The 14,687-nt window shown below is 38.4% G+C and overlaps 1 protein-coding gene across 1 annotated transcript in view; it reads left to right on the top strand.

The window, feature by feature from the left end:
- Window positions 1-13,185, top strand: part of LOC134212642 (mothers against decapentaplegic homolog 3) — a 65,915-nt gene extending 52,730 nt beyond the window's left edge. Inside the window, exons 2-8 of the mRNA XM_062690669.1 lie at window positions 3,064-3,157; window positions 3,324-3,562; window positions 3,636-3,877; window positions 4,528-4,702; window positions 4,769-4,974; window positions 11,706-11,850; window positions 11,918-13,185. Coding sequence (XP_062546653.1) covers window positions 3,064-3,157; window positions 3,324-3,562; window positions 3,636-3,877; window positions 4,528-4,702; window positions 4,769-4,974; window positions 11,706-11,850; window positions 11,918-12,041 — 1,225 coding nt within the window. The 3' untranslated portion in view covers window positions 12,042-13,185. The remainder of the gene's footprint in view (window positions 1-3,063; window positions 3,158-3,323; window positions 3,563-3,635; window positions 3,878-4,527; window positions 4,703-4,768; window positions 4,975-11,705; window positions 11,851-11,917) is intronic.
- The last annotated feature ends 1,502 nt before the right edge of the window (window positions 13,186-14,687 follow it).

The following is a 14,687-nucleotide window of genomic DNA, read 5'->3' as shown; positions in this document are numbered from 1 at the left end:
AAGACTATGGTGGCAGTCAGGTGGAAGGAGCACTTCGAAGATTTGTTGAACGGTGAAAAAGAAAAGTGTATTAAGGAGCAGAAATGCAGGATGGACATAGTCGGCGACTGTCAAGCTGTGGAACCACCAACGTTGGACGAGGTAAAGAAGGCTCTAAACGAGATGAAAAAACAGTAAAGCTGCTGGGATGGACGAGATCCCGGTCGAGCTTCTCAAACACGGAAGTGAAATATAGGAGGATGAAGAACTGTCTGCCGGCTGGTTGGATGGCCTTATATGCCCAATCTATAAGGAAGGGCACAGACAAGAATGTGCCAATTACAGAGGGATTACTCTTTTGAACTCGGCGTACAAAATTATGTCGCGTATTCTGTTTAACAGACTGAGACCGCTTGAAGAGTCCTTCGTCGGCGAATACCAGGCAGATTTTCGTGAGGGCCGATCAACGACGGATCAGATGTTTAGCCTGCGAATGATCCTTGATAAATTCCGAGAGTACAACTTGCAGGCTTACCATCTGTTCATTGATTTCAAAGCAGCGTACGATTCAGTGAAGAGAAATGAGCTGTGGCAGATAATGTCCGAACATGGTTTTCCGGGGAAACTGATGAGACTGATACATGCAACGCTGGATGGCTCGAAATCAAGTATTCGGATTGCAGACGAAGTGTCAACCTCGTTTGTGACGGATTGAAGCAGGGTGATGCATTGAATTTATTGTTCAACATTGCACTCGAAGGCGCTATTAGGAGATCTGACGTGCAGAGGAACGGCACTATCATCACACGGTCGCATATGCTCCTGGGCTTTGCGGACGACATCGACCTTATTGGAATCGATCGCAGAGCAGTAGTGGAGGCTTTTGTTCCACTGAAGAGGGAGACGGCGAGGATAGGCTCAACCATTAACATTTTTTTTCTTATTGGCATTACATCCCCACACTGGGACAGAGCCGCCTCGCAGCTTAGTGTTCATTAAGCACTTCCACAGTTATTAACTGCGAGGTTTCTAAGCCAGGTTACCACTTTTGCATTCGTATATCATGAGGCTAACACGATTATACTTTTATGCCCAGGGAAGTCGAGACAATTTCCAATCCGAAAATTGCCTAGACCGGCATCGGGAATCGAACCCAGCCACCCTCAGCATGGTCTTGCTTTGTAGCCGCGCGTTTTACCGCACGGTTAAGGAGGGCCCCAACCATTAACTTTACCAAGACAAAGTACATGGTGGTAGAGATAGGGAAGACCTAGTGGTGTTGGTGCAGAGGTAGTGCTTGATGGGGATGTGTTTGAAGTTGTTGAAGAAGTTGTTTACCTTGTGACGACGTTTCCCGTGAAGTAAAAAGATGTATTGCTGCTGGGAATAGGGCCTTTGACGGATTACGTAACCAGCCTAGGTCCCGCAACATGCAGACGGAAACGAAGTTTGCTCTATACAAAACTCTGATTCTAGATTCTCCTTAGCCTAGCGGTAAGATGCGCGGCTATAAAGCAAGACCATGCTTAGGGTGGCTGGGTTCGATTCCTGGTTCGCTTTCGGATTGGAAATTGTCTCGGTTTTCATGGGCATAAAAGTATCATCGTGTTAGTCTCATGATATACGAATGCGAAAATGGTATTTTGGCTCAGAAACCTTGCAGCTAGTAACTGCGGAAGTGCTTAATGAACACACTAGCGGATAAAAGGCGGCAATGTCTCAGTGGGGGATATAATGCAAATGAAGAAGAAGAAGTTCAATCCCCTTAATTGAGATTATTGGTGGGAGAACCCAATTTGGAGTTGGATGGCCCGACACGGGTTTGCGTTTCAGTACCTTCCGTTCGATCCTGTGTAAAAAAGAACCTAACGCATGGCTAAAATAGGTTAAAAAAAACAAAAAAAATGTGTTAAACCTCTTCTGTCTTACGTTGGGTTCCCCCATCGAACTGCTATTGCTAGATGGTTTTCTTTCTCTGTTTTTGTTACCAACCAAGGATAAGGGATAACGGCCAAGGGAAACACCAGATCTAAAACAACTTAAAATTTGGGTTGTTTGATCTACTAGTGCGTGTATCACAGTAGAAAACTGCCGTGAATCGCATATTTGTCCCATATGAATAGGAAACCCATCAAATATGGGACAGATATGCGATTCACGGCAGAAAACTTCTGGTGGTATGACATAAAAGTCAAATAGCCATAGGAAGCAGTAGGACAGAATCCTGGGATTGAACCCACGACCCCTGCCTATTATAGACAGAACATGAAATCATTTTTAATTTGGACACAAAATATCATTCCTCCCCCTTGCGCAACATGCCCCATTGTGCTAGTAATCGTCGGATGACTACGAAAACGAGGTTACCGTCCTACATCCTCCCTACTAGAAATCCATTATTTTCCTCATGTCATCCTTTATGACAGTATAACTGCCTGATCCAGCCGTGTGGAGCAGTCCGGCCAGAATGCGAACCAGGCATGGCAGGCAGAGTCAGCTTTCGCGCAGTGCGTGCGCACACAAATTACCTCATAATCTCGCAATATGCAGTCTGATGGCACCGGCGCAGTGCACTCTCGTCCTCTGAAGTCATCTTACTGAGTGCAAATTTGCGTTGGATGTAGTCAGCTTCAGAACGTGGGCAGAACACACTGGTTAGAGAATGTACGCGATACGTTCCGTACACGCATAATATTGGTAATCCTGTTTTGAACTTTCACTTGCGTTGTGGGTTGTGTGCAACAAGAATGTATGAATGATTCATAGTTATCTTCGATCTACAACTAGACTTCCAACGAAATATTTGAATTGTTCTTAATCTATTTTGTTATTATTAATATTTCAACATGGAGAGGAAACCAGGTCCGATTGGGGTTTTAAAAACCTTCACTGATTATAATCGCATAGGTAATCAAGAAGAATTCTCGATTTATCGATAAATTAAAAAAAAATCTTTTTCATTGGCATCCTAAATATTTCCAGATATAAAAAAGAGCTCTTTCTTTTTCGTCCCGTTTTACGATTTATACATTTTGCATCGACACCGTAATTCATTGTGTTCCTATTCTTTCTTTTTTGTTACAGAGCACGCCCAGCTAACGGCGAAAATGGAGTTGCGCTAAGAAAGGGTCTTCCTCATGTAATATACTGCAGACTTTGGCGCTGGCCCGATTTACAGGTATATTATAGAGCTAAGTAAAAACTAAGTTGAATCAAGTAAAAGTAAGTAAAAACTAAGTTGAATGATTTATTTCATATTTGTCCTTCCATCATTCTTTCGTCATTTTATGATTAGTGCAGATTAAATATAATTCTCAATTTTCATCCATTCCATACTATTATAGAGTCAAGCGGAACTAAAAGCGCTGGACATTTGTGAATACGCCTTTCATCTGAAGAAGGACGAAGTCTGCATCAACCCGTATCATTATACAAAAGTCGATTCACAGTCGCAACAACCGTTGACTATCCTTGTGCCGAAGAACCTATCTACACCTCAGGGAGGCGAAAACTCCATTACCTACACCTTGGATGATTTGAGCAATACCGTACCGGTTAACATCCAGTACAACAATGCACTGAAGTAAGTACTAGTCTGCGACTGTGACCTCAAGCATCTCTCGGGCCTTCTCTCACCAAATAACCTTTTCTTCCAGCGACAACTATGTGACCAGTCCGCAGCCAGCTACCCCGCAGCAGCAGCCTCAACAGTCACAACAGCAACACCAAACGACCGCCCCATCCTACATGGAGGTCACACTGGGTCAGCAGATTCCGACCAACACTACGATTATGGACTCGGTGAACATTGGCGTCGGCACGATTCCCAGCACCGAAACGCCACCGCCCGGGTACATGTCGGAAGACGGCGATCCCCTAGACCAGAATGATAATATGAGTGAGTCCGAGATATTGTCGGTATCATCCGCACTGTAACTTGTCCAATTTGCACTGGTTTATTGTTGAATAACTTATTTTTAGTGATTATTACTTTTAATGAAAGTCCATAAATATCGTAGCATTTTAGGGAGAGGGGTAAGGTCAACGACCCAAATGTAAGCTACATGGAAAGATATGTTACGTGGAAAAATGATACCTTATTTGTGGACAGCATTCTATTGTTTTGGCCTTATTATTTAAAATTGAACAGGTAAACAAATTTCATGTTCTTAGAAGATTGTAACATAACAATACAAATCAAAGGTTTTTTGCTCTCCTGCTTAGGCATTACAGAAGGAAGCTATGTATTTGAATGCCCTTTGCCTACATGACACGCCAAATGTTCATGTATCAAGCTTTGTTCAAATGCTACAGAACCTATAATGGCCGCTACAATGCTAGCCTCATCTCGAGTTTTCTCCAAACTCCAGTTTATAGTTGAACGGTTTTTATTCTCAGGTTTTCATAGTTGTCTGATTCATCTATACTAAAATTAGTGTTCCTTGAATTGAAGTTATTTTGAAATTATATCCTTAAGCATTTTACCTTGAAAAAGTCAAGAACCGTTTGTAATATATTTTTTGTAATGGGTGTATATTTTTCGATTAGCGGATATGTCCCGCCTGTCTCCTCCAATGGACGCACAACCGGTGATGTATCACGAGCCCGCTTTCTGGTGCTCGATTAGCTACTACGAGCTGAACCTGCGTGTCGGTGAAACATTTCACGCTTCCCAGCCCTCGATCACGGTAGACGGCTTTACTGATCCTTCCAACTCAGAACGGTAAGTCCGCCAGCTGTCTCCTCTCCAGTAACTAACAGTCACGTTAACGCTTGATTCCCTTTCTAGATTTTGCCTCGGTCTATTATCCAACGTAAACCGCAACGAGGTGGTCGAGCAGACTCGCCGTCACATTGGCAAAGGAGTCCGTTTGTACTACATTGGCGGGGAGGTGTTCGCGGAGTGTCTCAGCGATTCGAGCATTTTTGTACAAAGCCCCAACTGCAACCAGCGGTACGGGTGGCATCCGGCTACTGTGTGTAAGATACCACCTGGTAAGAATTGTGAATCAATTTTTTATTGTTTGAAACTCGCTTCTTCGAAATATTTTGTAGGTATTTTTTCGTATGTTCTACTAATTTACATTTTGCAGTATTCATATCCACTTTTATCCATTCTTAAATTATGGGTGGATGCATTGAGAAAGTCATCATTCTCACCGAGAGTCTGGCAGTCGGACATTCAAAAAGGTCTCTTATAATTTAGTTTTCTTGCTTACATAAATTCAACCTATTTTACCAGCATTCTAAATATAGACCATTATCACCCATTTGACCCACTGTTACCCCCGATGGTGGCAAAATAACGTGGCTTAAGCATCTCAAGTATTAATGAGTAACACATGACATGACATTCTGGGCAATGACTTGATGAGTACTACCATCGTCTTATGTTGCCTGAGAGACTCAGGGCTCTAAATCAACCCTCTTTCTGCAACGAGAAATCTCTTTTTCATCTATGAAAAGTGGAGCAAGATCGCCACCCTAAGCTCTGGCTCTTGTGAAACACTAAAATTTCTCCGCATACTGCAGATTTGTTTCCTAGCCATCTATTTTGGGTCTTTTCTATAATATTAGCATGCATGAAAGTTTAAACATCTTATACGTTGGTCGCCACCCCCTCGGGGTAAGACGAGCATGGTTCATAAAAAAATTGGAGACATGTTTTGAACTAAATAAAACATTAGTTACCATTTTTGCAATTTGATGTTACTCCCAAAATTGTCGTTTTAAGGTGGTTATACAACAAAGCCACAAATATGCCATCTTGGAAACCACGTGCCTTTTCTTGTGGTTTTTCAAGAACACGAATTGAGAAAACCACAATGCCCATGGGGATGAAACATGCGTAGATTGTTTGCTTACTTGTGCTGAACAAACGACTTTAATTTCAGCATTGTACGAAAATTATTGTTAACATCTCGTGGATAGAGGGCGGGCTCTTCTCCCCATCTATTGGGTCAATCTGGGAAACGAGGGCTAAATTATAATATTGTATGTACGAACTTTCTTCTGGAAGGAGATTCTTTATTCATCCCGTGGATTCGCATAAGTGTCTCTGTTTATGGAACCACCCCACCCATTTTTGGCCCTTCATACAGGAGTCTGATGAAATACAAACAGTAGTATAATCGTGATCAAATCGTTTGTCAGATATGGCCAGTGCTATCGGCAGGTGCCTTGCTACAATAGATGGTAGTATCATCATCATCATCATCATGTACGAAAATTATTAGGGGTAGTAGGGGCAATATGAACATACGGGGCAATATGAGCCTGCCTCATTTTGAGCTTATTGACAAGTTTTATCATGTAAAAGTTATATGATCTTTAAAACAAGGATGTTAACGATCATTCAGTAATTTGCGTTCGATCATTTAGTAGTTTGTAAATAACACATTCCAGAAGCTGAATTTTAAATTATGTTGTATGGTGGACTTCTAGTGCGAAGGTTTTTCTACAACTCTGCCTAATGGTTCGTTGTTTGAATTCCACTAGTAACGGAGTTATAGCTATAGTTTCAGTAACTTAGACTAAATGATAACAAAATTCCAATCATTTAGTTTAAGTTACTGCAACTAGCGCTCTAACTCCGTTATTAGTTGAATTCTAATAACGAACCATTAGGCAGAGTTGTAATTTTCGCTTTGAAATTTGTCTCGACTTCCCTGGGCATAAAAGTATCATCGTGGTTTGGCCTCATGATATACGAATGCATGAATAGTAACTTGGCTTAGAAACCTTGCGGTTAATAACTGTAGAAGTGCGGAATGAACACTAAGCAGCGAGGCGGCAATATCCCAGTGGAGATGTAACGCCAATAATAATAAGAAGAAGAAGTTGTCTGAGGGTTAGACAGTCGATAGTAATGGTGCAACGTAGGGATGGAAATGGGGCAAGATCGCCAAAAACAATTTTAGCATTAGTGAGCATTTTTTTTAAATCTTTATTAAGGTGTTTTTTTAATCTACAGATTAAGTTCAACACCGGCATTAGTGAGCATTATTTTCACATTAGGCCGTTACAAATATTTAATTAACTTTTTGTCCTACTGGTCTCCAAAAAGGTCAGGGGATAATAAAAATAAATAATAAAATGAAAAGAATCAAAAAAACTCCTCAGATTTGTTAAATAATGTTTTGAAAATCCTCAAAATTATCAGAATTTTATTTTGTTGCCCCCTCAAAATATTATTTTTTGGCAAAAAAAATCCGAGGGGGGGAGACAAAATAGATTTTAATTATTTGTATCGGCCTTATTAGTACAAGGGAAGATGTGTAAAAGGGTAATGAAACTGAAAAACACATTTTTAAACCTAAATAACTTTCAAAATATTTGCTAAAAGTTGGCTAAGTAGAAACTCAAGTTTTCTTAAAAATTCGTAGTCACTAATTTAAGGTTTTATATCTAAAATTAGTTGTTTTGTTGAAAAAATTATATCCCCCAATGCTTATATGTATATGTCTAATAGTTTACCCACACTAATAATTGGATGAGATTTGAAGAAAATATAATCGATAGAAGAAACTTAGAAAATTTGTCGGCTTAGTTGTTGCCGGTTGTCGGTTCGCTGCCAATTGTGTTAAAGACAATATTTTAAAGGCAATGGGTAAAATCCGAATCCTAAATAAATCCCCAAGTTCTTACAAAAGAACCAGAATAATTTGAGTTTAAATTAGAATTGGTTCAAAACAGATATAAATTTAACCATAAAAATTAGTTTCTGTCAAATTTATGACCAGTGACCGCAAAATCAACATTTAAGGTGATTATACAATCAAGCCATGTGGTGAATTTCAAATTCACCACACGGTTTTCTACACCTATTATCAAAGGTTCAAATCTAGCGTAGGGGTGATCGGGGCAATATGGGTCACCTAAGGAAATCGTTCCGAAAAGCGCTGAAAAGCTCAAGAAAACATCGTTCAAATGTAGTTGATGTAGTTGATGTAGTTGACTTATACTAGAGAATGTTACCTTTCATATAACGTCGATGAATGACGAAAAATGCGTTTGGAAATTGTTGGAATACACTTTTGAAAATGTATTGATTTCAATGTGTGTTCCCGACTATACGGGGCAATATGAGCCACCATTTGGGGCAGTATGGGCAACCCATCCAAAACGTTTATTTAGGCGAAAAAAGTATCGTAATATGGAAGAATATGATATTCCTACAACAGTTGTGAGTATTCCATACCAAATAAAATTAAAAAACCGCACAACAGCGGACTGAACCGATTTGCCACTCTTCACCGTTTGAACAGCCACATTTCAATTGGCCAATGGTCATTTTTTCTGTTTCAATCGCAGTAATGCGCTGTTGAAATTTTTCCGTAATGAATCTTACACATATGATAATATTCTTGTATTTGACTACTGAAATTTGAACTTGTTCGTATTTTAAGGCCTGATATCTTGCTCTGTGCAGGTATGCCCATATTGCCCCATAGAGACTGGTTTTGGAAAAAAAAAGTTTTATGATAAATTCAGATTTGTATCAATACAAACATGTGTTTTCAATACTCAATTTTAATAAATCTTTTGATTGTGGTGTATTCTTGACCTGTATTTTAATCAATTTTGTGTCAAAACCTTATTTATAAACTTCAAATCTTATAATAATTTTGCCTATGCAGCGAAAATTTACATTTTCAAGTGTATTTTCATGTTTGAATTGAATTTTAATGCGGTTTTCACGTTGATGCATATGTGTAGCATCCTTTTAAAGCAAGGATGTTAACGATCATTCAGTAATTTGCGTTCGATCATTTAGTAGTTTGTAAATAACACATTCCAGAAGCTGAATTTTAAATTATGTTGTATGGTGGACTTCTAGTGCGAAGGTTTTTCTACAACTCTGCCTAATGGTTCGTTGTTTGAATTCCACTAGTAACGGAGTTATAGCTATAGTTTCAGTAACTTAGACTAAATGATAACAAAATTCCAATCATTTAGTTTAAGTTACTGCAACTAGCGCTCTAACTCCGTTATTAGTTGAATTCTAATAACGAACCATTAGGCAGAGTTGTAGAAAAACCTTCGCACTAGAAGTCCACCATACAACATATTTTGAAATTCAGCTTCTGGAATGTGTTATTGACAAACTACTAAATGATCGAACGCAAATTACTGAATGATCGTTAACATCCTTGCTTTAAAAGGATGCTACACATATGCATCAACGTGAAAACCGCATTAAAATTCAATTCAAACATGAAAATACACTTGAAAATGTAAATTTTCGCTGCATAGGCAAAATTATTATAAGATTTGAAGTTTATAAATAAGGTTTTGACACAAAATTGATTAAAATACAGGTCAAGAATACACCACAATCAAAAGATTTATTAAAATTGAGTATTGAAAACACATGTTTGTATTGATACAAATCTGAATTTATCATAAAACTTGTTTTTTCCAAAACCAGTCTCTATGGGGCAATATGGGCATATCTGCACAGAGCAAGATATCAGGCCTTAAAATGCGAACAAGTTCAAATTTCAGTAGTCAAATACAAGAATATTATCATATATGTAAGAATCATTACGGAAAAATTACAACAGCACATTACTGCGATTGAAACAGAAAAAAATGACCATTGACCAATTGAAATGTAGCTGTTCAAACGGTGAAGAGTGGCAAATCGGTTCAGTCCGCTGTTGTGCGGTTTTTAATTTTATTTGATATGGAATACTCACAACAGTTGTAGGAATATCATATTCTTTTATATTACGATACTTTTTTCTCCTAAATAAACGTTTTGGATGGGTGGCCCATACTGCCCTAAATGGTGGCTCATATTGCCCCGTATAGTCGGGAGCACTCATTGAAATCAATACATTTTTAAAAGTGCATTCCAACAATTTCCAAACGAATTTTTCGTCATTCATCGACGTAATATGAAAGGTAACATTCTCTAGTATGAGTCAACTACATCAACTACATCAACTACATTTGAACGATGTTTTCTTGAGCTTTTCAGCGCTTTTCGGAACGATTTCCTTAGGTGACCCATATTGCCCCGATCACCCCTACGCTAGATTTGAACCTTTGATAATAGGTGTAGAAAACCGTGTGGTGAATTTGAAATTCACCACATGGCTTGATTGTATAATCACCTTAAATGTTGATTTTGCGGTCACTGGTCATAAATTTGACAGAAACTAATTTTTATGGTTAAATTTATATCTGTTTTGAACCAATTCTAATTTAAACTCAAATTATTCTGGTTCTTTTGTAAGAACTTGGGGATTTATTTAGGATTCGGATTTTACCCATTGCCTTTTAAAATATTGTCTTTAACACAATTGGCAGCGAACCGACAACCGGCAACAACTAAGCCGACAAATTTTCTAAGTTTTTTTCTATCGATTATATTTTCTTCAAATCTCATCCAATTATTAGTATGGGTAAACTATTAGGCATATACATATAAGCATTGGGGGATATAATTTTTTCAACAAAACAACTAATTTTAGATATAAAACCTTAAATTAGTGACTACGAATTTTTAAGAAAACTTGAGTTTCTACTTAGCCAACTTTTAGCAAATATTTTGAAAGTTATTTAGGTTTAAAAAATGTGTTTTTCAGTTTCATTACCCTTTTACACATCTTCCCTTGTACTAATAAGGCCGATACAAATAATTAAAATCTATTTTGTCTCCCCCCCTCGGATTTTTTTTGCCAAAAAATAATATTTTGAGGGGGCAACAAAATAAAATTCTGATAATTTTGAGGATTTTCAAAACATTATTTAACAAATCTGAGGAGTTTTTTTGATTCTTTTCATTTTATTATTTATTTTTTATTATCCTCCCCTTACCTTTTGGAGACCAGTAGGACAAAAAGTTAATTAAATATTTGTAACGGCCTAATGTGAAAATAATGCTCACTAATGCCGGTGTTGAACTTAATCTGTAGATTAAAAAAACACCTTAATAAAGATTTAAAAAAAATGCTCACTAATGCTAAAATTGTTTTTGGCGATCTTGCCCCATTTCCATCCCTACGTTGCACCATTACTATCGACTGTCTAACCCTCAGACAACTTCTTCTTCTTATTATTATTGGCGTTACATCTCCACTGGGATATTGCCGCCTCGCTGCTTAGTGTTCATTCCGCACTTCTACAGTTATTAACCGCAAGGTTTCTAAGCCAAGTTACTATTCATGCATTCGTATATCATGAGGCCAAACCACGATGATACTTTTATGCCCAGGGAAGTCGAGACAAATTTCAAAGCGAAAATTACCTAGACCAGCACCGGGAATCGAACCCCGCCACCCTCAGCTTGGTCTTGCTTCATAGCCGCGCATTTTACCGCTAGGCTAAGGAGGGCCCCAAACAATTATAACATTCTATTTTGTTATATGCCACAAGCAAGATTCCCGGGTTGAACTCGAAGGCGCGACTCCGGGTCGCCTCTCTACTCTTTCATTTAACAAACTACGAGACGCTCTGTCCGATATCTTTCTGGAATCCCCAGACAACGTTGATTAACTAGAGTTGAATACTACCGAAACAATAAAAAAAATAAAGGGAATCTAGATGGTTCGTCATTGTTACTCCGTACCACTGTATATGTAATAAATCTACTTGATTCTGTAGAATGGGTTCGGTAGCTAAAATTGATCTGAACTCCGGTTATCTTGTAGGTGAAACCATCGGATTTGAGTTCGATGAGATAAATCTAATGAGCATTTTTTTTTGTCGTTCCACAGGGTGCAATCTGAAGATTTTCAACAATCAGGAATTCGCAGCTTTACTATCCCAGTCCGTCTCGCAGGGTTTCGAGGCGGTCTATCAATTAACTAGAATGTGTACAATACGAATGTCGTTCGTCAAGGGATGGGGAGCAGAATACAGGTAAGTTTACAAACTTCTGTTTCAGGAATGATTTTAACTTCGAAATTTCCTTCGTCCCCAACCGTAGACGACAAACCGTTACCTCAACGCCGTGCTGGATTGAATTGCATTTAAATGGTCCACTGCAGTGGCTCGACCGTGTCCTAACCCAAATGGGCTCACCACGATTGCCATGTAGTTCTATGTCATAAAAGAAACGTTCAGGAAACAATCCACAGCATCATTTTTCGCCGTGATTGAAGCTGCAGAGAAACAAGGAAAAATATCAAACAAAAAATCGTTCTATTATATTATTTAAGGAATGCTAGAATTTATGATTAAGAAAGAGAGATTGTGAATGATTGATACCAGTGTTTCTTTTGAGTTAGTTTTGTTTTAGCTTTTTGTATTCGTCTGATTCCTAATCATTGTTTTACTGTAAAAAGATGATACAATCTGTAAGCTTCCTCCCTAAACGATAGAACCGATAGCTTAAAGTTTATACCAAGTCGGAGAGGGACGCTAATTGAGATCCCTTTCAAAATCAAACCATACAATCTGTACAGGTTACAAGAGTGCGTATACTTATATTGACTAACGATATTTTTAAAATGTTTTGTTGGCAGTACCCTCTAGTGTTTTCACTCGTTCATATTATTTTGTAAGTAGCGTTTGTATCTTCCTAATTAACCGTACTTTTCAGACGCGTGCTCTGCTTTAAGCATTATTATATTGACAGGATGATGAATCAATCAAATGTAGTTGCATGAATCAACAAATTTTGTTTGAAATATATTTTATAAACCTGTTGAGCAAATAGAAAGGGGAAAAAGAGAATCGAAATTGAAAATTTCCAAATTCAAAATTTATTGATAAAACTATACATACAAAAAAAATGTACATCTTTTGGCACAAAACGAGGCATACATGCGCTCGCTAAAGGTGAAAAACCCTATAGATAATATTAAAAACAAACTGAAGCTAATAAAATTGGTAAACGACTGGTGATTTTAGAATTCGTGAGACGGAAAGAGGAACATACACGCAAAGCATGCGCATACATTTTTTTATGCAGCCGCATTACACAATGATGTAAAAGAAAACAGCGTAATATTTTCAGAGAAGGTTTAAATAACGTTTTGAAATGATGATACGATTAAGATTATAAGGAACGGCGGAGAAAATAAATGGAAAAAGAGGAAGCAAAACAAAACGAAATATAATGTGAAGCATATGATGTTTGTGATTTTTATCCTTTTGTCTAATATTTCGTTTTTTGAAAAAGAAACGATTGAAAACTTAGCAAGAAAAGTCTAGAGATTAGTTGCTTTAAATACATATACAACAGTAAAATAAGTTATGTGTCTTATTTTTTTTCTAACGGATCCGAAAGCAATACAATAACGTTTTCTTTCCTGTGAAGTATACTACGAAAAACTCAATTCTCGGCTTACGTCACAAGTTGCTAGCAGTCAAAACATGCTAGCAGCATCTAGCATTATCAAAATTCGTCCATTAAAAACCGGATTTTTCAAGCGGTGCCTTACGGCATGAAACATGGACGTTAAAAGAGATATACCCAGGGATCGACCTTCCTTTTTTTCTCTACGAAATTTCAATTCAATTTCATTTCATCAACATATAAAACCTCAGTGTTGCCGAATATTTACAACCATTTAACATTTGAACGAGAGCCTTGAGTAGGCTGGTCATTCAGTATGAAAGTGGGAAGAAAGAATAATATTCAGCAGGGAACCTGAAAAAAAAGTCTTAAAGACTAGTTATTTGCCAAGTCTACCTGATGTCAATATCTGATCAGTTTAAAAGATGCCTGGATGAACTTGACAAATATTTGCCATTATGACAATAAGAGGAATATGGGCTATGGGAACGGCACGAACACGAAGCGGAAGAAGCCTTGAGTGCCCTGTACGTTCTAACAAGAGCGACAAATATGGAGGATGAGTTCATGAGCATTTGACATTTAAGACTCCGTCTTTTTCAGTACTGACACTAATAGCTCGTTCAGAAGACTATCGGTCTAATGAAATTCCGAAATTCTCTGTTGGCATCGTTTTTGGCGGTCACCAGTAAACCTAAGTTTACGAATTATTTAACCACCAGGATTTCGTCACCATTGATACAAACTCGTTATCGGTGGTTACTGCTATTATAGTGGTTTCTTCTCTTGAGCCGATCCGCTTTGCTTCCCTCTTCAGTTTGATGTAACTTAACTTCTGTTCAGTTTAATGTAACTTCTTAAAGTAACTTGCCATAATATAAATGTCGTTGGCGAAGTCAAATAGCTGAAAGGACTTCGTGAAAGTGATAATCCTAGTGTCAATCCTGCTCTTCGTATTACCACCTTCAAAGCGTTGTAAAACAGCATGCACGAACGGCCACTCCCTTGCCGTAATCCTTTGTGCGTTTCAAGTGCGGGACTCGAGAACGTCCCTGAAATCCGTGTTCGTGCATTAGCTGCCATAGCTGGTCTGGATCGATTGTTTGCGACTTTGAAGTCAATGAATAGATGACGTGTTGGCACGGTGTATTCGCGGCATTTCTGCAATATCTGGCGTACGGCGACCACCTGGTCAGTAGTGGAGCGTTCGTCTATAAATCTCGTCTGGTATTGCTACACGAATTCTTTTGCAATTGGTGCTAGTTGACGGCATACAATTAAGGAGAGCGTTTTGTAGGCGGCGTCATTACGCGGTAGTTGCTACAATCCATCCACCCCTGCGACACAACCTCCTCTCAAATCTTAGTAGTTATCCAGTGCAGCGCTCTAGCCCCATCACCGTGGTTAAGTAGCTCTCCTAATCGTTGGTCAGCTCCAGGGGCTTTGTTGTTTTTCA

Source organism: Armigeres subalbatus, chromosome 2, assembly GCF_024139115.2.
Source record: "Armigeres subalbatus isolate Guangzhou_Male chromosome 2, GZ_Asu_2, whole genome shotgun sequence".
Taxonomy (NCBI): Eukaryota; Metazoa; Arthropoda; class Insecta; order Diptera; family Culicidae; genus Armigeres; species Armigeres subalbatus.
The sequence above is the reverse complement of the archived record's forward strand: the minus strand, read 5'-3'. Positions and strand labels throughout refer to the sequence as shown.